General features: G+C 22.1%; 2 protein-coding genes, 1 long non-coding RNA gene and 1 other non-coding gene across 5 annotated transcripts; 1 reads left to right on the top strand and 3 right to left on the bottom strand.

The window, feature by feature from the left end:
- Positions 1–159: 159 nt before the first annotated feature.
- LOC127285786 (uncharacterized) lies at positions 160–1211 on the top strand. The gene is made up of 3 exons (XR_007843629.1): positions 160–386; positions 524–689; positions 940–1211. It is a non-coding gene; the product is annotated as an uncharacterized LOC127285786 (long non-coding RNA).
- A 500-nt stretch (positions 1212–1711) lies between these two features.
- On the bottom strand, positions 1712–7958 carry LOC127285749 (putative ankyrin repeat protein RF_0381). Of its 2 annotated transcripts, XM_051311918.1 has the most exons (3): positions 7763–7958; positions 4662–4733; positions 1712–3599 (listed from the first exon to the last, which is right to left on the bottom strand). In XM_051311918.1, exon 3 carries the CDS (start codon positions 3593–3595, stop codon positions 1772–1774), a length of 1824 nt encoding a protein of 607 aa, XP_051167875.1. In that variant the 5' UTR covers positions 3596–3599; positions 4662–4733; positions 7763–7958; the 3' UTR covers positions 1712–1771. The 2 variants fall into 2 exon arrangements, with proteins under 2 accessions (XP_051167875.1, XP_051167873.1); XM_051311916.1 differs by lacking the exon at positions 4662–4733 and having other exon boundaries at positions 1714–3599.
- A 495-nt stretch (positions 7959–8453) lies between these two features.
- Positions 8454–17962, bottom strand: LOC127285739 (uncharacterized). The gene is made up of 2 exons (XM_051311883.1): positions 17701–17962; positions 8454–11856 (listed from the first exon to the last, which is right to left on the bottom strand). The coding sequence occupies exon 2, from the start codon at positions 11846–11848 to the stop codon at positions 8819–8821; it is 3030 nt and encodes a 1009-aa protein (XP_051167840.1). The 5' UTR covers positions 11849–11856; positions 17701–17962; the 3' UTR covers positions 8454–8818.
- Positions 16562–16680, bottom strand: LOC127285874 (5S ribosomal RNA). Its single transcript, XR_007843665.1, has one exon. It is a non-coding gene; the product is annotated as a 5S ribosomal RNA (ribosomal RNA).
- Positions 17963–26113: the final 8151 nt, after the last annotated feature.

Genomic DNA, 26113 nt, shown 5'->3' with positions numbered 1-26113 from the left:
AGAGAGACAAATACATTTTGTTTGAAAATCATAATTGAAGAAGGGAATAATTTTGTAGCTTTGGATATAATAAAATAAAATCTTTTGTAAATAACTTGTATTTAAACATTATTATTTCCAACAAAAAACAAGAAAATTTATTGTATTTAACAAAAATTTATAGAAGGGACATAAAAGTTAAACAGTTTTTTTTTTATTATTATTTAAACAAGTTATAAAACATTTTTATTTATGAATTTTTAGAGAGGAGAAAAATTACTATTGTAATATATGTCTTTTTTTTAATGAATTTTAATTCATTTTGAGAGTATAAAAAGTGTTGAATTTTTATCATTGAGAATCGATCTTGTCATTTTATAAAATTTTTGGCGACGGATAAAAAAATTGTAAGTTGTTTAAAGTTTTTGTTAGATGATAAAAAAAATCACGTTTAGTGCTTTCTCGGTCTGTTAGACCGAGATTACAAATTCGCTTAAACGAACACTCGAATAATTTATTATTTTATTATCAATTAATGTTGCAGAAATTCATTCATACAATTGGAATAATTATTCAATTTATCCGCAATCATGTCAAAATATATGAGAATTGTTTTAATTTATCTTCTTAGCCTCGTAGCTTTATTATTCGCTATTAAAAGCGACGAGGACAAGGTTTATAAATCTCGCTATAATTTCGGACTTGGAAAGGTAATTTTCTACAAAGTTTCTTAATAAAAATAAAAAAAAGAAAACTATCAACATTTAATTGTTTTTTAATTAATCTGTAATTTGGAAAAATTAGTTCTTTTTTTTAAAGAATTTAAAAAATTTTTTTTAAATCTCGAAAATTGGTTTCGTCTGTATAATAAAACGATTCTAAAAAATTATATTATTTTTTTTTAATTTTAATTGTTAACAAAAAAGCAAATACTAACTACAAATATTTCTTTTTTTTCAGTAAAATCAAAAAAACATATTTATTGAATCAACAAATTGTTTGCAAAGAGGCTATTAATCTACTTAATTAAAAAAAAAAATTACTTAAGCAATTTAATGTGAGACAATGATCAAATTGTTTGTACAGAGTTTAAAAGAAATAATTTTTTTCAATTGAGTAATCAAAATTTCTATTGATAAAAATTTTCTTTTTACATCTGTATTGAAAAATTTCAATTTAAAACCTAAAATTTAATAATTTTTAAATTTTTCTTCAACTTTCTGTAATTTAATAATTTCAACTGTAACTCATTCGAAATTTAATTATTTTTAATGACTTATATTCTTCAAAAATTCAATTAACTAGATGTATTTTTGTATTAAAAAAATTTTTAAGTTCAATTTTTTTGTCTTCAATTTTTAATAAATTCTTCAGCAATAGAAATCAAAAAAATTTAAATTCAATTAAAAATTCAATTTAAAACCTAAAATTTAATTATTAAAAAAGAAATTTAAATGTAACTCTTTCAAAATTTAATGATTTTAAATGATTTTTATATTATAATAATAAAATAACTTAAATTATAAAACAAAATTTAGTTTATATCGAAATTTTACAAATACAAATATTTTTTAGAATCATAAAATACCAAAATCACTTTTATTCCATACACATATTATGCTACAAGTTATATGTATAATAATAAATTTTATACTTTACTATATCTTAAAATATAAATATATGTACAATATAAATTAAATATATCTACAAAAAAAAAAAAAATGTTTAGTAGCAAAATACAAATATTTTTCTCTTTTAATTCAAATTCGTGAAATTCTCTTTTATTTTCCAATTATTTTGTACGAAATGCTTGATTAAAATTACGCAAATCTTTTAATGATAAACAATTAAAAATCATATCATTGACAAAATAGGGTAATTGTCGTTTTGTTATTTGTTTCAAAATTAATGTATTACTTTCAATTAAATCCTTTCTTAATTTTCCTTTTTTAACACGATCTTTCAATAAATCACCATAAATTGGAATATCCCAATATTTTTTTGCTATTAATGCATCCATTAAATCATTATTACGTAAAAATAATATTAATTTTTCCACATTTACATTTAATAAATCAAAATATGAAATTGTACTATTACTACAAATTTGTTCTTTTTTCATTAAATCAATTTGTTGTTCACATTGTTGATAAAATTCATCAACAGCCATTTGTCCTTTAATCATATTGAAATTTAAATTTTTTTCACCCATATGAATACTTAATGCCGTATAAGCGCATAAACATTCTAATGTTTTGAATGCAGTATTTTTTCTTGTTATTTTACAACCACGAAATTTTATTAAAATACGATCCAATGGTGTTAAATCATTTTTTGTACGAATATTAACATTTGCTCCTAATTTCAATAAATATTTAACAACTTTAAGATTATAAAAACCAGCGGCAATATGAAGTGCCGTTACACCATTAATATCACCTGCATCAATATCGGCTCCATATTCAATTAATAATTCAATAATATCCAATGATATTCCTTTAGCTGATGATTTTGAACCATAAATTAATGGTGTTTCTTCACGAAAATCTTTAACATTTGGATCTAAACCTTGATCTAAAAATAATTTCATTATACGTGTATTATTAATACCAACAATATAATGAAGTGCACTTCTTCGTTGATGAAATTTCATTTTAAAACTTGCACCAACTTTTAATAAAACTTCAACCATTTCCTCATATTTATTATCACATGCACGTTGTAATGGTGTTTTTTTAGCAGCGTCTTGCGCTTCAATTTTAGCATTATTTTCAATTAAAATTTCAGCTATTTTTGCATTTCGCACACGTTGCAATTTATTTATTGATGGAAAATAAAATGTATCACAAGCAATATGAATTGGATTACCATATGGTGATGTGGCATTAACATTTGCACCATTTTTCACTAATGTTTCAACAATTTTTAAATAACCTTTCGATACTGCCAAATGAAGTGATGTAAATCCACCAATTCGATTAGTTAAATTTTGATGCGCTTGATCAAGTTGTATTTGTAAATTAGAATCAGCGCCATGTTTAATTAATAATTCAATCATATCATTCATTTCATGTAATGTTGTAATATGCAATAATGTCATTCCTTTTGCATTAAATGCATTTAAATTTGCATTGGAATTTTGAAGAATTTCATTAAAACTTTCATTATCGCCATTTAATGCTGCAAAATGAAGTAGTGTTGAATAATTTGAATGATTTACATTTAAATGTTTATCTTGATCGAGAAAAAATTTTATCAAATAACGACATCTTATGATATTTTTACAATTTTTACAATTAAGAAGTTGATCCTCCTTAGGAATAAATGTTTCAACTGCTTCTGAAATTCCTGAAAGTAATGCCTCTTGTAATGGTGTTGTACCCTCGCGGCCACAAATATTCATATCCGCACCATGTTCCAATAATAATTTTGTTGTTTCAAATGCGTATTTAGTTTTTTTTCCAATACGAAAAATGCCGGCTTTCAATTCTTTGTGAAGTTGAGTTTCACCTCTTCGATCTTGAAGATTGATACCTTCGCCAAAATCAAGTAGCGGTATTCTTTGTTGTGTGTATGTATCGTCAACTTTTGATTTAATTATTTTTTTGTTGTCCATTTTTCTAAAAAAAAAAAAAGAGAAAAATAGTTAGGGGAGAAAAAGTTAATATTAAATTATTATTTCTGTAAATTAAAAAAAAATAGTCCATTAAAATTATAGGAATTTTGTCGAAAAATAAATTTAAAAATTTCTATATTAGCAGAATTTTATAAAGTGGACTTTATAAGGAATTAAATTTAATTCCTTTTTATTTATCTATTATTTTTTAACTACAAATGAAAAATTTGTTATAAAAGTAAAATAATTTTAACAGAATTGACACAAAAATATTTATTATGTTTTTCTCTGATTTCCAGTAAAAATTAAAATTTTTTTCCCTGATCCTAATGAAAATATTACAAGAGGTTTTTAATAACACGGCCTCGGATTACACGACTTTTTCGACTTTTTTTTTATTTTCTAAAATTGAATTATTAAAAATATATAGGTAATTGATTAATATTTTATATTATATGAATTTTGATTGTATTAAGTTACAAATTATTCGAATTTTAATTAATTTAAGTTTAAAATTGTCCAAATTTTAATTAAGTTTAAAATTATCCAAAAATTGTTTTAAAGTTTCAAATTACCAAATTTTAGTTTATTTAAAATTTAATTGAATTAAGATTCAAATTATCAGATTTTCAATTTGTCCAAATTGTAATTGATATAAGTTTTAAATTATCCGAATTTTAATTGACTTAAGTTTCAAATTTCGAATTTTAATTAATTTAAGTTTAAAATTGTCCAAAGTTTAATGAATTTTTAAATTATCCAAAAATTATTTTAAAGTTTCAAATTACCAAATTAGAGGAATCTTTCCCATAATTGTTCGGTAGATCAGCTGTTTATTTTCTTATTCATTTTTACTTTTATAAATGAATAAATGTCATATATTGTTTCGAAGTTGAATATTTTTACTTTGCAAAAAAAATAAATATTAATTAATAATAAAGAAAGAAAATATACAATCAATCGTATGATATAGTTAATAATTATCTAGATCTGAATAATTAATTGTGAGATCGTTCTGAATGAATATTAAATGAAATAATTTTATTAATTAACTTAAATTTTTCACCTTTTTGTTTGATTTCTTTTTGACAAATTCGCTTTTCCTCAATTGAATTTCAAAAATTGCTCATAGGCTTATCTATAGAAAAAAAATACAAAATAAAATTTTAACGAAATAAAAGAAATCTGCCAATGCCTATCAACTACCAAGGTCAAGTTCTCTATTCCCTAAATTAGTTAACCTATCATAAGTAAATTAATTTTTCAAGAATTTCCCTTAGAAATTGATTTATTTAATATGTTATTTATTTTAGAACACATTAAAATGCTCAATTTCTAAGGGAAATTCTTGAAAAATTAATTTCTTTGACAATTAAATGATTTAAAACAGTTTTCAATTGAAAATTCACATTATTGTGTAAAGTTTTTCAAAAAAAATTTCACAAATTCAAAATGAAAGTTTCAATTAATAATCTCCTGAAATTCAATTATTTTTTCTAAAAATTTTAACTCAAACTCTTTTGAAATAAAATTATTTCTAACTTTTTCTATCTAAAATTGAAATTGTTGAATAATTTAATTTTAATAATTTTTAATCACCATTTTCGAAAATTCAATTAATTAAAACATTTTTCACTTCAAAAATCTCCAAAGTTTAATTATTGTTTAAAGCTTATAAAATATCGAAATAAATTTCAATTTATGAAAATTTTCATTAAAAATCTCTTGAAATTCAATTAGATTCAAAAATTTCAACTATTGCTCTTTAATAAGTGAATTATTTCTCAAATTTTTTAACTTCAATTTCAATTTTGAATTAATTATTTCTAATAACTTTCATCAACTGTTTCAAAAATACAATTACATAAAACACTTTTTAATCATTAATTATTTAAAATTAAATTTTTGTTTATATAATTTTTAAAAAATTTCAATAATTCAAGTTGATTAAAATTTATTTAAAAATTTGTAATAACAAACGTCGAAAATTCAATTTTTTAAATCATTTTTTAATTGAAAATTCTCTATAATTTAATTATTTTTAAAAATTTCATTGAAAATTCTTCGCTAAATTAATTTTTTTAATTACTTTAATACAATTTTTCAACAATTCAGAGAAATGAAAACTTTTTTTAATTAAAACTACTCTAAAATTATATTATTTTTTAAAGTTTGTAAAAAAATTCTGAAATTTAATTACTTCGAAAAAAATTTTAACTCGAACTCTTTCAAATTCAATTAGTAATTTAAAAATTAATTTAATGTTAATTCAATTGAAAATTTTTTTCCCAAATTTTTATCTATTCAATTCTTTGTTTAATTAATTATTTTAATAGTTTTAATCCAATTTTTCAAAAATTCAATTACATAAAACGTTTTTTAATTATAATTCTTAAAAATTAAATTTTTGTTTATATAATTTTTAAAAAATTTTAATAATTCAAATTTATTAAAATTTTAACTAAAAATTTTAAGAATCAAAAATCGAAAATTCAATTTTTTAAAAAATGTTTTCAATTAAAATTCTCTAAAATTCTCTATAATTCAATTATTTCTAAAAATTTTATTAAAAATTCTTCGCTGAATTAATTTTTTTTTTTTAATTACTTTAATACGGTTATACAACAATTTAGGGAAATAAACAGTTTTTTAATTAAAAATACTTTAAAATTCTATTATTTTTTAAAGTTTATAAACAAAATTTTATCAATAAAAATTTATGAAAGTTGCAATTTAAAATCTTTTGAAATTTAATTACTTTGAAAAAAATTTTAACTCGAACTCTTTTAAATTAAAATAGTAATTGAATAATTAATTGGAAACTTTTTTCTCAAATTTTTATCTATATAATTCTTTTGTTTAATTAATTATTTCAACGGTTTTAATTTAACTTTTCGAAAATTCTATTATTTAAATTAATTTTTATATTTACAACAAAATTATAATTTTTGAAATCTCAAAAAATGCAATTATTTCTAAAAATCTTAACTATAACTCCATCAAAATTCAATTATTATTTAGAACATATTTCAGTTGAAAATTCTTTAAAATTCAATTATTGTCTGAAATTTAAAAAAAAATTTCATTAATTCAAATTTATAATAGTTTCAATTGAAAATCTCCTGAAATTCAATTATTTATAAATTTTGTTTAATCAAACTCTTTCAAATTCAATTATTTTTAAAATTTTGATTAAAAATCTTCTAGAATTCAATTATTTCACAAATTTACATTTAAATTTAATTTTTCTTTCAATAAATTTTTCTTTGGATTTTTGGAAGACAAAAAATAATTTATTAAATAATTGTGGAAGAATTTACTAAATATTGAACTAATTTTTTTTTTCAAATAATATTTTAATGAAATTCTTCGAATATTTAATGATTTAAAACATTTTCCGAAAATTAGAATTGAAAAATTTTCTTTTTTTTTTTAAATGTAATTTTAAATTATTTTTGTAAAATTTGTTCTGAAACTGAATTGAAATCTTGAAAATTTGTCTCAGTTTAATTCGGTGATTTAAAAAGAAAAATTGTTGAAAATATTTCCATGAAACATTCTTATTAAGGAATTAAAAAATTGTTAATAATAATAAAATATTTATCAACAATAATTTTTAGAAGCAAAAGTTTGAGTTGAAAATTTCAAAAATTATAATTTTAGTAGCAACTTTAGAAATTTGATATTTTTCCAGTACTTTTTATAAAATTCCCTAACTTTGCCCTGATTTTCCTGACTAAATCTCACTTTCCCTGATTTTTCCATGAAAAAAAAATTCCTTTTGATCAAAAAAGTTTGTTTTTTTTCTTATTTATTTGCCTTTCTTCATTTTGTCAAATCTTGTGCAAAATGTTTTGTTTACAGATTTCGTCATTTCTTTTTTGTCGTCTGCTATATACACAGAAGCCTTCAGGAATTATATTTTCTATAAAAGCGCGTCAGAAAAATAAAAATGAAAAAAATTATTAGAATTAAATTCTTTTAATGTTTACAATATTATTTAAAGACTGAAATAAAGTTTTTTCTTAAATTTTTTTTATTTCTTCTATAAATATTATAAATGTTTATAAATATAGTTTACTAAAAAATTTTCTTTCTTTTCGGAGTATTTATAAATTAACATATATTAAATATATATATATATATATGAAATAAAAGTGAACTCACCTAAAAATAAAATATCTTAATGAAGATTAAACAATGATTTAGACAATAAATAATTAAATTTCCAAGATTATTTAAAATAATTTTGAGAAATTCACATTTTTAACAAAATAATATTTTATTCTTTTGTTATTATGATGCACTCGGTACAAACTGTAGCTAAACTGGCGTTGAAACGATGTAAATAAAAATCCCCTGCTGGTGACAACTTAAACTAAATTTGTAAATTTTTTCGATAATTCTAAATTTTCGCAGGATAATAAATATTATTATTATTATTTTACTGATTTTATGTGAATTTTGAAAAAAAAATTCGACTCTAGAAAAATAGCGAGATAAAAATAAAAATTCGATATGAAAATTATATATTTGTAACCTAAAATGAATTTAGATCCATGTAATGCGTGGTTGCCATACTATCAGGAGTCAAACTTTTTTACATTAAAATTTTTCAAATCAAAATTAATTTTTTACCAGATTTTCAAAATTCAAAATGGCGGGTGCATTTTTTTTAATTTAACTCAAGTTTAAAGTTTAGCGAAAATTTACTTCGTTGATTTCTTATCTTGCAAATATTAAATTCGTTTAAAGAAATCTTTCGTTTAGATATAGTTGCTAAAATCTATAACGTTGCAAAGTTATATTCTAAAAATTTTCGTCTTAAGTTGCCTTTAAAAAAAATTTTTTTTATGTTAAAATATATTTATTTCTTTCGTACAAATTATTAGATTTTACAAAAAATTCCCTTAATATTAATAATTATAAAAATTACATATTAATAAGTAAAAGTAACAAAAATTATATTTTAAATGGAAAAAAAAATTGTTATAAGAAAATTTTTTCTTTGGAATTTTTTTTTTGATAACAATTTATTGTTGAATATTTTTATATTTCGAAGCCTATTTTTTAGTAATCAAATTTCTTCAGAAATTAAATAAAAATATTTTTTTTTAGTAAAATTCCATTGAAATATTGCTAAAAAAATTTCTTTTTTTTCTTTTCTTTAAAAATTCCATGAATTATTTTGAAATATATGAAATATTGCAACAATAATTTGTATTAAATTGAGTTTTTTTCATTTTCGTCAATTTCAACATCGGCTATTTCGTTTTCTTCAATTTCGTTGATATTTTCAGTATTAGAACTATTTAACAAACTTTCAAATACTTCGCGACATTTAACTTCAACATCCTCATTATTGTGATTAATTTCATTTTTCTCTTCACTTAAATTCAATTGCAAATCAATTTTTTTTGTACATTTAACAAATCGTAAATCAGGTTCATCGAGTGTTCTTCTTGGCTTTTCTAAATTTACATTCGATTTACTTTCATAATCTTTAAGTAAATATTTCAATTCCGAACTTGCTGCAAATACACTCGAAATTTGTGGTCTTATTTCATCTTCAAATTTATAATCATCCCTAATATCTCTCGATTTATTATCATTTGTTTCAACATCATCGACATTAATTTTTGTTTTTGTAAATAATTCAGATAATTTTTTTTCCAATTCAAAACTTCGCGACGAATTAGAAATTTGCTTTTGAAAAATATCAATTTTCTCATCTCTCGCTATTATCCATTTCCAATAAATAATAACATATTTATTTAAATAACGTAAATATTCAGTCTCAAAATCCCTAATTGGCTCTAGCGATGCAAATGGATTTAAATAAACCAAATCAGGTGTAATTGAAGGTTGAAAAAGTTGTGAAATTTTTCGATTATCATTAATAGCACGTTCTTTTGTTCCCGCTGTTAATATAAATGGTACATTCATTTTATTTATCACTAAAATATCTTTTATACAATTACACGCTTTAACATCACACTCATGTATATCTAAATCATAGCCAACAATTATATCTGGTTTTATAAAAAATTTTCCCAATACAAATTGTTCATACGTCAATGAATATGATTTACATGTTAAATTTTTTAAATTACCAAATGAATTTCTCGTATAATTCACTTCCTTTGTATTTATGCCAATAAATATAATATTTATTTTATTTAACATTTTTAACCAATAGAAAAAAACATTCCAATATTCATCGTTTGCATATTTTGAATTATTCGAACCAATCACGTGTATTGTTAATATTTTATTTTCATTGAAATTAATTGGCAATTTTTTCATAGCACACAACAATGTTAATGGCCTTGTTAATAATTCGGCAATTATTATTTTTTCAATACTCGTGATAATAATATCTGTTTCCAATAAAATAAGCCATAATTCCAAAAATTCTTGCATTGAATTTGGCAAATTATCATCAAATTCAGCGGCAAGAAATTCAAATTTCGATGAAAATTCAACAATTTCTTCATTCTCATGTAACAAATAACTTAAATAATAATCATTACATATTAATTTATGACCACGATAATCTTTATGTATTTTACATAATGCAATACCACAACGACAAATATAAAGTTTCATTAAATCACATTCGTGACATGCAAAACATGCTTTTGGAAATAAAAACATTTGTTGTTCATAAATTAATAATTCACGTTCAATTTCAAATTCAATTTTTTTTATAACATTTAATTTTACCTCTAACCAAATTTCATTCGTCACTTTATTACAATCCATTAAATCAATTTCACCGGCAAATATATTTTTTCTACCCGATTCAATAAGTAATTTTTGTATTAATTTACAAAGATCTTTATGTTGATACCAATCTTCTCTTCTATGCAATTCAGAACAATAAAAAATCATATTACAATATTTACAAGTGATAATTGATGATTTTTCACGACAACCACGACAAATGTGGGAGAAAAAAAAATATTGTGAATTCCAATATTCACCTTTTTCTTTTTTTAACAATAATGGCGAATCATTGGCAAAATGTTTGGCGCGACAATAATTTTTAAATGAATCAGCAATAATCATAAATTGATTTAATTTACCAACTCCATTGTTTGTCCATTCGCGTAATGGTTCCAAAGCACCAAATTCATTTAAATCCTCATTTAATATTAAATTTGTCCAAAATGTCATTTTTAAATTTTCAACAACACGATTTAATTTCATTTCCGTTACGCATGTTAATAATAATGGACAACCAATTCTACTGAAAATTTCCAATAAATTTTCCCATTTTGAATTATTCTCTTCCTCTTCTTCAGCTGGCATATAAGCAAGTAAATCAGGTTTAATGTATAATTCATCTTCAACAAAATTCTCATAATTCAAATTTTTCATTTGTAAAATTAATTTTTTCTCCTTCTCACAACAATCGTTGCACAATTTCATTTTTGTCTTCAAACATTCCGATTGATTGAGGAAAATAATTTTTAAAAATGACAATTTTGGTAGAAAATGAAGAAGAAGTTCCCAAACAATAGAATCTGGTAATTCACAACGAACGTGTATTATTAATTCCGAACGATTATCAAGTTTAAGTTTCTTCACCGCATTAAAAAGTGTCAATGGCATTGTTAAAATATTTGAAATACACGATTTTATTAAAATTACATCATCATCGTCATTATCATTCGTCAAAAATTGATTTAAATAATTTTCCATTGTTTCTGGAATTATATCAAATGTTATTGTAACAATTTTTTTCAATATTCCCATTATAATTCTCAATTTATTTGGATTTTGAATTTTTTCATCTAAATCGTGAAATAATTTCAATGATAAACAATCTTTATTGTGTTGTAAATTTAATTCTTGATGTTGTTGACAAAAATTAACACACAAACATTTGGGACAATTTTTAAGTAATTCTTGTCTTGTTTCGTGACAAACAAAACATGATCTTGGCATTAAAATCATTTGTTCTTCATGAAGATGTAATGAACGACCGAGTGTTGTTTCTATTAATTGTGACATACGTTCACGTTCTTTTATCCATGTTTGTAAATCGGAATTTAATTGTTTTTCATAAATATGTGATAATCCAGTTTCTTTAAGTAGACAAGAAATTACATTACAAAATTCTTTATGTTTTGGCCAATCATATTTTTGATGTTTTGATCCACAATATGATATCATATTACAATTGCCGCATATTTCCAATGTTTCTGTCGATTTACAGACAAAGCATTCGTTGGCAAAATATGACATAATGACATCTGAAAGACAAAAAAAAAAAATTGTTTACATTTAAATTAGGGAGAAAAAAAAGGAATTTGGTACGCTCTTTCTACACATAAATCACGATGCGCCAGAAGGTGGTTTAAATAAAAATAAATTGTCACTTAAAAATTCTTTTTGATTATGGTTCTAAGATGAATAACAAACATTTCTCAATAGTTTTTAAAATCAGTTTACGTGCCCGATTTAAATAAAATTGAGTTTTAAATATTTAAAAATAGTATTTTATGAGGAACCAGAATTTTTTTAATGTATACTTATATGCGTATAGATAATAGATGTTTTAGATTTGGGTTCATATAAATTTATTAACAATGAAGTTATTTTCTTGTTTCGTTTTTATATTTATGCATTAAGAGTGTCGAACGGTATCTGAAATTCTTTGGCAAGAAGAGAGCTTTAATTATCGCTCTGAACGTGAAATAGTATTGATTTTAAAATACTTTTTTCTCGAAACACGAACACTTTTAACAAAATCAGCCAAAATCCTCATCTTATAAATTTCCTAAATCCAAAAGACTGTACGAATGCATAGAAAAACATGGTTGCAAAACAAAAAGTAGAAAAGTAATCTAATAACAGCTGCGACTTTGTGCGCCCTGCATGCTGCTGCCATCTGACGGCGGCAGGAGGTAATGAACCCCTCATTATATTACTTTTCGTTTTGCAATCGTGTTTTTGTATGGATTCGCATAATCTTTCGGAATTAGGAAATTTATATAAGATAAGGATCTCTAGCTGCTTTTGTAAAAAGTGTCCGTCTTTCGAGAAGAAAGTATTTTAAAATCAAGGTTTATCATTTTTACGTTTAGTGCCGTTTTTATAGAGCGATAATTAAAGGTCTCTTCTTGCCAAAAAATTTCAGAGATCATTCGACTCTCTTAAATAAATTTTGTCACTCTTAAAATCGTTCTTTTAACATTATAATTTAATTTTTTAAAATCGGACACAAACACTACAGCAATATAATTATTTATATGTTAAATTGAAAATAAGTAATTATTTTATTATTTATTACAGTATTTATTAGATTAAATAAATTCTGATTCCCCATAAAACACTGTTTTTATATAAAAACTCAATTTTTATAAATTATTATGTTTTAAAATTTCGGAAATGAAAAGGCCTAGATACGGTTTGTAAAGATATATATATTTTTTCAAAAATCCCAACTAGTTTCGAACATTATAGTTCCTCTTCAGGGGATAAATAATAGTTTGAGTTTTTTATATAAACATTGTCCTTTAGTTGGACAGGTTATAAGAAGATTTCAAGAAGGATAATAAAATTTTTTATTTGCAATCTCTTGAGAAATAAAATATTAATTTCAAAATTAATTTTTCCTTTTTTGGAAAAAATTTTTTATAAATTATTATCAAATAATTAGTTATATATATAAATTTTGTGGAAGCACATTTTTCGATGGAAAGAAAAATCCAATAATGTTTTTAAAAAAAAGAAAACTCGACAACGTTACCTCAGAACACTCATTAGTTAACAAAAAAATTTTTTGTTTTTGATTTAAGATGATCAAGTTTCGACTTATGCACAATGGGGCAAAATACAGAGTTTTGGACAAATAAAAATTTGGACTAATCTTCTTCTAAACTTCTAAGCTTCTTTTCAACGAGAGACATTTTGATAAAAGTTATTGCAAAATTTTTTATTAAACAAAAAATTCATATTTTTGCTATCAATTTTTTAAAAGTAATTAAATTTTACTAAATCTTTTTGAAATAGAAGCGCAAAGTCTAAAAAGTTACGTTGTTTTTAAGGAGGAAAAAAAATTTTCCAACTTTAACATTAAATAAAGAAATTATTAAAAAAAAAATTTTCTTCAAAAAACAAAATTAGAGGCGTTATGCAGAATTTTATCATCTTTAAAACAAGACCAAGAACGTTAAAATCGGTTAAAATTTATAGGCTGTATGTTAATTTGTCCATAGCCGTGTTTTTCGTCCCACTGTGTGGCGCGAGGTAAAGTGGTTTCCCGTTGACTTGTCGCACTACTTTCAATATTTAATTTCTCGGAAACAAAAAAAAAAACCGTTTTTTTTTTAAATATGTATTTTGTGAGAAAAAATCTTAGCTTTTCAATAAAAATAAAATAAATAAAAAAAAAATGAGCCCAAAGATGAAAAAAATCACAATTTATTTTTAATTTTCAAAAATTTTGGTCAAAGTATTTTTTTTCCAAAATTGACTAGGGTAAATGTACTAATTACGGCGCGATTCAAGTCAAAATACCTTTGAAATAGAAAGTTCGACATTTCTATTGTATAAAGTGAATTTAAAACTTATTAAACTAAAAGCTTATGTTATTTAGATATTAAAAAAAACTTTTTAACTTTATAAAAATCGATTATTTAAACAAATATGAGAAATTAAAACGAATACCATAATTTTCTATTACGGCGCGTTTCAGTTACAGTGTATCGATTACAATGACCAAAATTATGCGAGTATTTTGAACATACTTTTTCCGCCGTAATTGAAGCCAATGGAAATCTTAAAAATGTGTCAATTACGGCGAGGGAAAAAATTTGATCTCAAATAATTAAATTAATAATTGTTTAAATGTATATCTTTATTAGTAATTGTATCAAAAAAAAATTAAAATATATTTTTTTTTAATCATTTTGCAACAGTTATATTAAATATAATAGTAATAATAGTTATTTTTTTATAAACGCACCGTAATTGATACACTTACCCTACGCGAATCGAAAGATTATAAAAAAATCTAGAGAAATCATTTCTAGAAATTATTTTTTATCTTTTCGTTTAAGTATAATAAATAAACAAAGTATAGCGAATCATGAAAAAATTCAAAACTTTTACCCCCTCCCCTACTATGGCGCACCAGAAGGTGGATTAAATAAAACTGAATTAGCACTTAAAAATTTTTTTTGATTATGATTCTTAGATGAATAAAAAACATTTCTCAATAGTTTTTAAAATCAGTTTACGTTCTCGAATTAAATAAAATTGAGTTTTTATATAAAAACAGTATTTTATATGGAGAATCAGAATTTATTTAATCTAATAAATACTGTAATAAATGATAAAATAATTACATATTTTCAATTTTACATATAAATAATTATATTGCTGTAGTGTTTGTGTCCGATTTTAAAAAATTAAATTATAATGTTAAAAGAACGATTTTAAGAGTGACAAAATTTATTTAAGAGAGTCGAATGATCTCTGAAATTTTTTGGCAAGAAGAGACCTTTAATTATTGCTCTATATAAAAACGCCACTAAACGAGAAAATGAAAACATTGATTTTAAAATACTTTCTTCTCGAAAGACGGACACTTTTTACAAAAGCAGCTAGAGATCCTTATCTTATATAAATTTCCTAAATCCTAAAGATTATACGAATCCATACAAAAACACGATTGCAAAACGAAAAGTAATATAATGAGGGGTTCATTACCTCCTGCCGCCGTCAGATGGCAGCAGCATGCAGGGCGCACAAAGTCGCAGCTGTTATTAGATTACTTTTCTACTTTTTGTTTTGCAACCATGTTTTTCTATCGATTCGTACAGTCTTTTGGATTTAGGAAATTTATAAGATGAGGATTTTGGCTGATTTTGTTAAAAGTGTTCGTGTTTCGAGAAAAAAGTATTTTAAAATCAATACTATTTCACGTTCAGAGCGATAATTAAAGCTCTCTTCTTGCCAAAGAATTTCAGATACCGTTCGACACTCTTAATGCATAAATATAAAAACGAAACAAGAAAATAACTTCATTGTTAATAAATTTATATGAACCCAAATCTAAAACATCTATTATCTGTACGCATATAAGTATACATTAAATAAATTCTGGTTCCTCATAAAATTCTATTTTTAAATATTTAAAACTCAATTTGTTTTAAATTGGGCGCGTAAGCTGATTTTAAAACCTATTGAGAAAAATTTTTCTATTCATCTAAGAACCATAATCAAAAAGAATTTTTAAGTTGCCAATTCATACAAATTCAAACAAATTTAAATTTAAGCTATTTATTAAAGTAAAATTTTTTCTTTTTTTATTAGAATTAATTACAAATGTTTTTTCTACTTGCTTAGGCCCATAAAATAAATTTAAAAAAATTGTCCAAGCAATTATATATATCACAATCTAGAATATCTTAATATTTTGAATAGAAAAATTCCTCTATTGTTAAAGGGCCCAAATCCAGAAGAAATTTTACGAAGCTGAAGTACGCAACGTTTATAATAAACGATTTTTAAAGAAAACATTTTTTAAAATAAAAAATTCTATAATTTTTTGCTTAAAAAATATTTCTTGTAGTTTTTATTAATCAACAAATTATAAAAAAATATTTTTCAGGTAAAAAATTATAGAATTTTTCATTTAAAAAAATTATTTCTTTAAAAATCGTTTAACATAAACGTGGTGTACTTCAGCTTCGTGAAATTTTTGATTAATTATTATAAAATAGGGAACTCCATCCCAAGACCTCCGCACATGTATATCGCCAAAAAACGGATCCCTTCAATTCCTTCCCATTGTCCAACGATTCTCGTGTCTTATCGCACCCTTTGGCGCCTTTTCCCCGAAATAATAAGTTTTTCCTCGAAAGAGGCAGAATCAAAAAGAAAGAAAATTGCGCGAATTTTGAAAATAAATATATCCCTTCAAATAAAAATGAAAAAAAAAAAAAAAAATGTCAACATTACGCGGTATTCCCAAGCGGTCACCCATCCAAGTACTAACCGCGCTCAACGTTGCTTAACTTAAGTGATCGGACGAGAACTTGTTTTTTCAACGTGAAATGAACGTTGACGAATATAATGGTTTTCGAGAAAATAAAAATTTGAAAAAACAAAATTTGGAATTTAATCATGCGCCTCTCTATAAAATTTATTTTATTAACAATATAGAATTTTTTTAAAAGTTATTTTCCGTCAATTTATGTTTCAGTCGTCTAATATTGTTATTGCTAGTAATAATTACATTTAAAACTTGAAATATATTCAAGAAATGTGAAATTAAAAACGTGCAAAAAAAAGTTGTTTAAGTCAATTTAAATTCCAAGAAAAGTCGACTTTTTTTTTTATTTTAATTAAAGTTAATTAGTTAATAAGTATTTTACTTTAAATAATTAATGTTATTAGATATTAAATCCATTTTATTAATTTCTTAATAAGAATAATTCTATAGGAACATTATCAAGAAAATTTATTTCTATTTTAGAATCGAAGATGTGAATTTTTAAAATAATTAAATTTTTACAAATTTAAAAAAAAAATTTAATAATTCAATTTTAGTTTTTATTTGAAATTTTTTAAGTAATTGAATTTTTAAAGATTTATAATTTAGATTTTTGAAATTAATTGACCACCAATTGATATGTTTAATTGAAATTTTTGGTGTTCAAGAATTTATTAGAAATTATTGACAAAAATTGAATTACAAAATTTTTTAATTAAAAAATGCTTTCAAAATAATTTTTTATAATTATTAAAACAAAATTTGTTTTCTTTTATACTCAATTTATTGAATAAACTATAATTTTATAATGAAATGAAAATTTTGTTCTTTTTTAATTTTGTTAGTTCATCATTTTTTCTACTAGAGGTCGCAAAAATAGAACTCTTTTTTTTTTAAATTCCATAAATAAAAATTGTTTACATTACGTTTCACCGGTATTTTTTGTGATAAGACGAATTACGCGTTTATGTGATGATAATAATAAAAGAAAACAATTTTTACCAAGCAGAAAAAATAATTCACATTTTAATATGAAATAATAAAGTAAAACAAAAAAAAAAGAAAATTTTAACAGAAACTTTTTATTACTCACGTGTTTTTATTCCTGTAAAACAGGTTGGAAAGTTTTTAGGTTATATTTATACAGTGATTTGTTGACATCTATAAAATCCTTTTTTTTATGTAATATTACAAAGAAGTTTTATTTTTCATTACATCTTTTTTTTTTTAAATTACCTCTTGTATAAGTAAATAGACAGTATATTGTAAAATATTTATTTTCTGAAATTTTGTTTCGTATAATACAGAAAATTATCAAAGTTGGATTGGTAGACATTCAACCATGATGTATGTACAAATAGATAACTACAATACATGAACTACAAATGGCGCATTAAATAGAAGGCAAAAGAATGTTTCTGTAAATGACCACCAAATAGGCACTACGATCGCTTAGGGTACGCGCACCCACTGGGGCAAAATTATTTCAAAATATTTCATTTTTAATCGATTTCAATAATTTTTTTTTCTTAATTAAATACAAATATTTTTTCTCTTTGATATTTTGCAATTAAAAGTATAGTAATTTAAAAAAGTAACAAACTTGGTGATTATTTTATTTTGGAAAGAATTTACGTTTATTCATATACATATCTGGCCACAAATTATATGACTTTTTCGGCCTTTTTTTCAAAAATACGATTTTTTTTTCAATTAATTTAAATAAGATGCGACTTTTTGACTTTTTTTAAAACATTTTTTCACAAAATACGCCTTTTTTAGTATGAAAATTTTATTTAACTTTATTTCAATTATTTAACAAATTTTTAACTAAAATTTTTCTTTATTTTTAATAATTTTAATGAAATTCTTTTTCAATTAAAAGTTTTATGAAATTCAACAATTATTTACAATTTAAAAAAACAATTAAATAAAATTACAAAAAATTTCAATAACTTTTTAAAATTTATTATTTTTTAAAATTTTCCATCTAAAACTGTTTGAAATTTAATAATTTCAATTATAATTCTTCCAAAATTTAATTATTTTTTAAGGATTTTTATAATATTCTTCAAAAATTTAATTATCTGAAAGCTATTTTCTATTAAAAAATTTTTAAATTCAATTTTTACTTTAATTTTTAATAAATTCTTCAACAACGGAAATCACCAAAAAAGATTTTAATTCAAAATCACTTGAATTCAATTATTTTCAAAAATTTTAATTTATAGAACCTAAACTTAAATTATTTCTAAAAATTTCAAATGTAACTCTTTCAAAATTTAATGATTTTAAATGATTTTTATATTCTGAAAGCATTTTTCTATTAAAAAATTTTTAAATTCAATTTTTGTCTATAATTTTTAATAAATTCTATAGGCACTCTCACACCTTTTTGTTTTTTTTAAATTTAATTATTTCTAAAAATTTCAACTAAAACTCTTAGAAAATTTAATGATTTTAACGCTTAACTGGCACAATTCGAACGTAAATGGCACAGTGGGTCTGCTGAACCCGACGTATTCAAACGTGTACTGTACAGCCGGTATTGAATATTTTTGCACAAAAATTTAATCTGAGGTAGCCTATCCTGTGTTTTTAAAAATTTTATTAGTTTTACAGGGATTAATTTATTTTAAGTTAGTTGAAAAAAATTGTGAAAAATAAAAAACCACAAATTTGCGTGTTTTTACTTAAAAAGTCATGAGTTATTTAAAATTTTAATATTATGACTTAAAAATTTAACGTCATACCATTATTCTTCAAGGAAAAAATTACCACAACAGCTGAATTTGCAAAAAAAAAAAAATTTATTTTGTAGAATAAAATGTGAATTTTTAGGTTAAAATTAAAAATTTATAATTATTAATGTTTGAAGCTAATTTATTCTTTTGTATCGAATTAGTTGTATCAAAAAACTTAGAAAATTACTAAGAGTATAAAAAATATTTAAAAGCTATACGTACAATTAATTAGAGCTGGGAAAAATGATCGGGTCTATTGGACCCATGGTGCCAGTTAAGGGTTAAATAATTTTTATAATATTCTTCTAAAAAAATCGAATTTTCTGAAAGCATTTTTCAATTAAAAAATTTTAAAGTCTTTAATTTTTAATAAAATTCTTCAACAACAAAAATTTCAATTAAAATTCACTTGAATTCAATTAATTTCAAAAATTTCCATGTAAAATCTTCTAAAGTTTAATTATTTATTTCTAAAAATTTCAACTGTAACTCTTCCAAAATTTAATGATTTTAAATGATTTTCATAATATTCTTCAAAAATTCAATTATTTGAAAACATTTTTCAAATAAAAAATGTTTTTGAAATTCAATTTTTGTCTGTAATTTCATTATTTTTCATTTTAATTTTTTGTCTTTCAATATCACCAAAAAATTTCAATTAAAAATCACTTGAAGTTGAATTAATTTCAAAAATTTGAATTATAAAATCTTTAAATAAAAATTAATTATTTCAAAAGGTTTCAAATAAAAACTCTAAAATTGAATTTTGTTATCAGAATTTTTTTTTCAAAATTTGTCCTATACTTAATTAAAATTTTTTAAAATTTACCTCTTCGATTCTAAAATAGAAATAAATTTTCTTGATAATATTCATGTGCGATTCCAAGTGAGATTTTGACTTTTTCGGAGTTTAGGTAAACCGATTGCAATGAAACTTTGGAATTTTGTTATATATAGTAAGACTAATCTTTAACTTAAATTTCAGCTTAAAATATTTGTTAGTTTACGAGATTTGCAATAATAACAAAAAATTTTAAACTGCTATATCTTCCGTTCTAATAATCGGATTGAGGTCTACTTTTTTTTAAAAATGTCAAGGAAAATGAGAGGAATAAATCTCTTTTAGAACAATTTTTTATAATTTTATAACTAAAAAAAATATTCAATAATAATTGAATAAATTTCACGCGACAATCTAAAATTCAATCACTTAAACGCTAAAATGATCTTATCAGTGTTTTCTTTAATATTCCAAAGGAATCCAATTGTAAATGCAAGTTTAACTTGTTTAATTTTAATAATTTACGAGTATAAACAATTGCGATTTCTGCTAGTTGACGTGCAGACGACATTGCGCACGCAGCATTCTCCTGTAACCAGCTGACGTGATTCGTGGACTAAATTGGCTACGTGAGAATGCTGCGTGCGCAATGTCGTCTGCACGTCAACTAGCAGAAATCGCAATTGTTTATACTGGTAAATTATTAAAATTAAATAAGTTAAACTTGCATTTACAATTGGATTTCTTTGGAACATTAAAGAAAACACAGTTAAGATCATTTTAGCGTTTAAGTGATTGAATTTTAGATTGTCGCGTGAAATTTATTCAATTTTTATTGAATAATTTTTTTAGTTATAAAATTATAAAAAATTGTTCTGAAAGAGATTTATTCCTCTCATTTTCCTTGACATTTTAAAAAAAAAGTAGACCTCAATCCGATTATTAGAACGGAAGATATAGCAGTTAAAATTTTTTTGTTATTATTGCAAATTTCGTAAACTAACAAATATTTTAAGCTGAAATTTAAGTTAAAGATTAGTCTTACTATATATAACAAAATTCCAATGTTTCATTGCAATCGGTTAACCTACTCCGAAAAAGTCAAAATCTCACCTGGAATCGCAATTAAAATTTTTTAAATTTACCTCCTCGATTTTGAAATAGAAATAAATTTTCTTGATAATATTCATATATAGAATTATTCTTATTAAGGAATTAATAAAATAGATTTATTATCTAATAACATTAATTATTTAAAGTAAAGTACCTATTAACTAATTAAATGTAATTAAAACAAAAAAAATTGACTTTTTTTTTTAAATGTAAATCTCGACTAAAACGATTTTTTTTTCTTGTCTATTGTAATCATTTTACTCATTGTCCCCCAGTTGCTAGGCAACACGACGCTATATAGAATCCAACATCAGGCACGTGTATAATATATAGATATATGTATACATATACATGTGTTCCACTAGTTCAATATTGAGTTCAGTAGGTTCAGTACTCAGGGTATTCGCATTTCGTAGTCTCATAATTCATTATATTATATGTGTATATTTCGTCGTATATAAATAAAGAAAAGTGAATTGACGATAGATAATTAAATTTTACAGTGAAAAATCGAAATAATATTCGTTGTAAATTATTATCACACTATATTATTCTTGAAAGAGGCAAGTCTTTATTGTGTTTTATATTTTAACCCTCTTCCTGCAAATCAATACAAAAATAAAAACACGCAATAATTTAATATTCTTGTAAAAGGAAGTGAATTTTTTTTTTTTAAACAATATCTATAAAGACATGTAATTCAAAACCTATTTTTTTTAACAATTGATTTTTTTCTTGCTAATTTATATATATATATAGTACATAGAAGGCAAGTAAAACCCATGGCAAAATTTTGATCAAGTTAAACGTTTATAGACTTTAAGTTTTAATACAACTTTAAATACCAAAGATTATTAATTTATTTAAATAAATGAGAAAGTAAATTTTCAAAAATTGATAAATCCATATTTTGTTATTTCGAGAAATTTAAAATGACTTTTTTCACATAATCAGTTACATTAATTTTATAAAAAAAGAAAAAATTGTTATAAATTATTTATATAAAAATGATTTTTCAATTTCATACATTTTGTTTTTGATAATTAAATTCTATTAAAATTGGAAAATTTTAGTAATTTTTTCCATAGGGAAAAAGATATTTAAAATTATTTATAATTTCTTTGAAATTTTGGCAATTTTTTTAGAACAGGAAAGAAAAAACAATAGATTTTTATAAAATAAATTTTAAATTAAATCGCAAAAAAATTGATTTTTTAAAAAAAATTTTCGCAAAATTGTTTTATCAAACGCTCATTTTTTTTTTTTATTATTTTATTGTAAAAGATGTTAGACTTTTTTTAATGAAAATAAAAATAAAGAATAAAAAAGCACAAATTAAATAAAAACTGAAAAATAAGACTTATTGAAAAAATTTGGGATTACAAATATTTTTTTGCAAAAACATTTTTTGGCATTAAAAAGTACATGAAAAATTGTTAAAAAAAACTTACTTAAAAATTTAAATAATTTTTTATTAACCCTTAACTGGCACCATGGGTCCAGTAGACCCGAGCATTTTTTCTCGCTCAAATTAATTGAATTTGAATATTTTTTATATTTTTTATTAGTTTGTCATATTTTTAGTAATTTTCTAAGTTTTTTGATACAAATAATTCGATACAAAAGAATAAATTAGCTTCAAACATTAATAAATTATAAATTTTTAATTTTAACCTGAAAATTCACATTTTATTTTGCAAAATAATTCCTTTTTTGCAAATCCTGCTGATGTGGTATTTTTTTTATTAAAGAATAATTTTAACCTTAAATTTTTAAGTCATAAAATTAAAATTTTAAATATAACTCATAAATTTTTAAGTAAAAACACGCAATTTTTTGGTTTTTATTTTTCACAATTTTTTTGAACTAACTTAAAATAAATTTATCCTTGTAAAACTAATGAAATTTTAAAAAACACATCATAGGCTACCTCAGATTAAATTTTTGTTCAAAAATATTCAATACCGGCTGTACAATACACGTTTGAATACGTGGGGTCCAGCAGACCCACTGTGCTATTTACGTACGAATTGTGCCAGTTAAGGGTTAAAATCATTAAATTTTCTAAGAGTTTTAGTTGAAATTTTTAGAAATAATTAAATTTTGGAATGATTTAAATAGAAATTTTTGAAAATAATTGAATTAAAGTGATTTTGAATTGAAATTTTTATTGTTGAAGAATTTATTAAAAATTAAAGACAAAAATTAAATTTAAAAATTTTTTAATTCAAAAATGCTTTCAGATAATTAAATTTTTAGAATATTATAAAAATCATTTAAAATCATAAAATTTTGGAAATAACATTTAAAATCTTTATAAATAATAAAATTTAAGTTTTAAATTGAAAATTCTTGAAAATAATTGAATTAAAGTGATTTTGAATTGAAATTTTTGTTGTTGAAGAATTTTATTAAAAATTAAAGACAAAAAAATTAAAGACTTTAAAATTTTTTAACTAGCACCATGGGTCCAATAGACCCGATCATTTTTCCCACCTCTAATTAATTGTACGTATAGCTTTTAAATATTTTTTATATTCCTAGTAATTTTCTAAGTTTTTTGATACAACTAATTCGATACAGAAGAATAAATTAGCTTCAAACAATAATAAATTATAAATTTTTAATTTTAACCTAAAAATTCACATTTTATTCTGCAAAATAAATTTTTTTTTTGTAAATCCTGCTGTTGTGGTCATTTTTTTCTTAAAGAATAATAGTATAACCTTAAATTTTTAAGTCATGATATTAAAATTTCAAATATCTCATGAATTTTTAAGTAAAAACACGCAATTTTTTGGTTTTTATTTTTCACAATTTTTTTTAACTAACTAAAAATAAATTAATCCCTGTAAAACTAATGAAATTTTAAAAAACGAATCATAAGCTACCTCAGATTAAATTTTTGTGCAAAAATATTCAATACCGGCTGTACAATACACGTTTGAATACGTCGGGTCCAGCAGACCCACTGTGCTATTTACGTACGAACGCGGAATTGTGCCAGTTAAGGGTTAAATTAAATAAATTAATTTAGTTGATATTTTGTAGTCGAATCAAAGCGAATGTTGTAAAATTAAAATTTTTGTTTATTATTACTTTTTTTTTAAACAATCGCATTTTAAAAATATGTTTTCAATGTCAATTAAAAATTATAATATATAATATACTCTTACGATGTGTAAAACTGTAATGAATAAATTAAAAAAAAAAAATAATAAAAATGAAAAACCACTAATATTACAGAAGTTATGTGCATATTTTTCTAACGATGCATAGATTAAAAAATAGAAAAAAATACATAGACAACAAGATATTAAATATGACGTTTTAAAAAATATTTCATTATTATAGTTATTTTCCGACTAAAAAATATATATCTGAAGAGGTTGACGAAAATCAATAAATGAAATAATTTTAGAAGGTTTAAAGTTGAAATTTTAAGAAATAATTGAATTTTAAAAGATTTTGTTAATTTTCAGACAATAATTAAATTTTACAGAACTAAAAATAATTTATCAAACAATTTTAGATATTATTTTTTAAATGTAATTGAATTTTTAAAGATTTACAATTTTGATTTTTGAAATTAATTGAATTTCAAGTGATTTTTAATTAAAATTTTTTTTTGATGATTTCATTAAAAAATTTATTAGAAATTGCGGACAAAAATACAACAATTAGAGAACCATTTTTAATTGCAAAATGGTTTCAGATAGTTGAATTTTCGAAGAATATTATAAAAATAGTTAAAAATAATTGAATTTCCGGAGAGTTATAATTGAAATTATTAAATTTCAAAAATTTTTCGATGGAAAATTTTAGAAGCTTTTAAATTCAAATTTTTGAAAATAATTGAATTTCAATTAAAATTTTAGGTAATAATTCAATTTTAGTTGATTTTTGATTGAAAATTTTGATAATAATTAATTTTTGAATTTAAATTTTTGAGAATAATTGAATTTTATTTGATTTTGAATTGAAAATTTGGAAAATAATTGAATTTTCTTTGATTTTGAATTAAAATTTTTGAAAATAATTGAATTTTCTTTGATTGTGAATTGAAATTTTTGAAAATAATTGAATTTTATTTGATTTTGAATTGAAAATTTGAAAAATAATTGAATTTTCTTTGATTTTGAATTGATTTGTGATTTTGAATTAAAAAATTTTGGTAACTTTATTTTAAATTATTGAATTTGTGATGAATTTTATTAAAATTATTAAAAATAATTAATTTAGTGAAGAGTTTTAGTTAAAAATTTGTTAAATAATTAAAATAAAAAAGATCTGAAGTCGCATTTTATTAAAATATAAGTCGAAAAAAGTCGCATTTTTGAAAAAAAAAGTCGGAAACAGTCGAAAAAGTCGTATAATCCGAGGCCTGTTAACCCTTAACTGACAAAATTAGAACATAAATTGCACAATGGGTCTGCTGGACCCGACGTATTCAAACGTGTATTGTACAGCCGGTATTGAATATTTTTGAACAAAAATTTAATCTGAGGTTGCTTATGATGTGTTTCTTAAAATTTTATTAGTTTTACAGGGATTTATTTATTTTAAGTTAGTTCAAAAAAATTGTGAAAAATAAAAAGCAAAAAATTGCGTGTTTTTACTTGAAAATTCATGAGTTATTTAAAATTTTAATATTATGACTTAAAAATTAATGGTTTATACCATAATTCTTTAAGAAAAAAATTACCACAACAGCAGGACTTGCAAAAAAAGTATTTATTATGCAGAATAAAATATGAATTTTTAGGTTAAAATTAAAAATTTATAATTTATTAATGTTTGAAGCTAATTTATTCTTTTGTATCGAATTAGTTCTATCAAAAAACTTAGAAAATTATTAATATGCGTCA

The sequence above is a fragment of the Leptopilina boulardi genome, unplaced genomic scaffold (assembly GCF_019393585.1).
Source record: "Leptopilina boulardi isolate dan_hultmark-lab unplaced genomic scaffold, ZJU_Lbou_2.1 LbouV2_341, whole genome shotgun sequence".
NCBI classification, from domain to species: Eukaryota; Metazoa; Arthropoda; class Insecta; order Hymenoptera; family Figitidae; genus Leptopilina; species Leptopilina boulardi.
The sequence above is the reverse complement of the archived record's forward strand: the minus strand, read 5'-3'. Positions and strand labels throughout refer to the sequence as shown.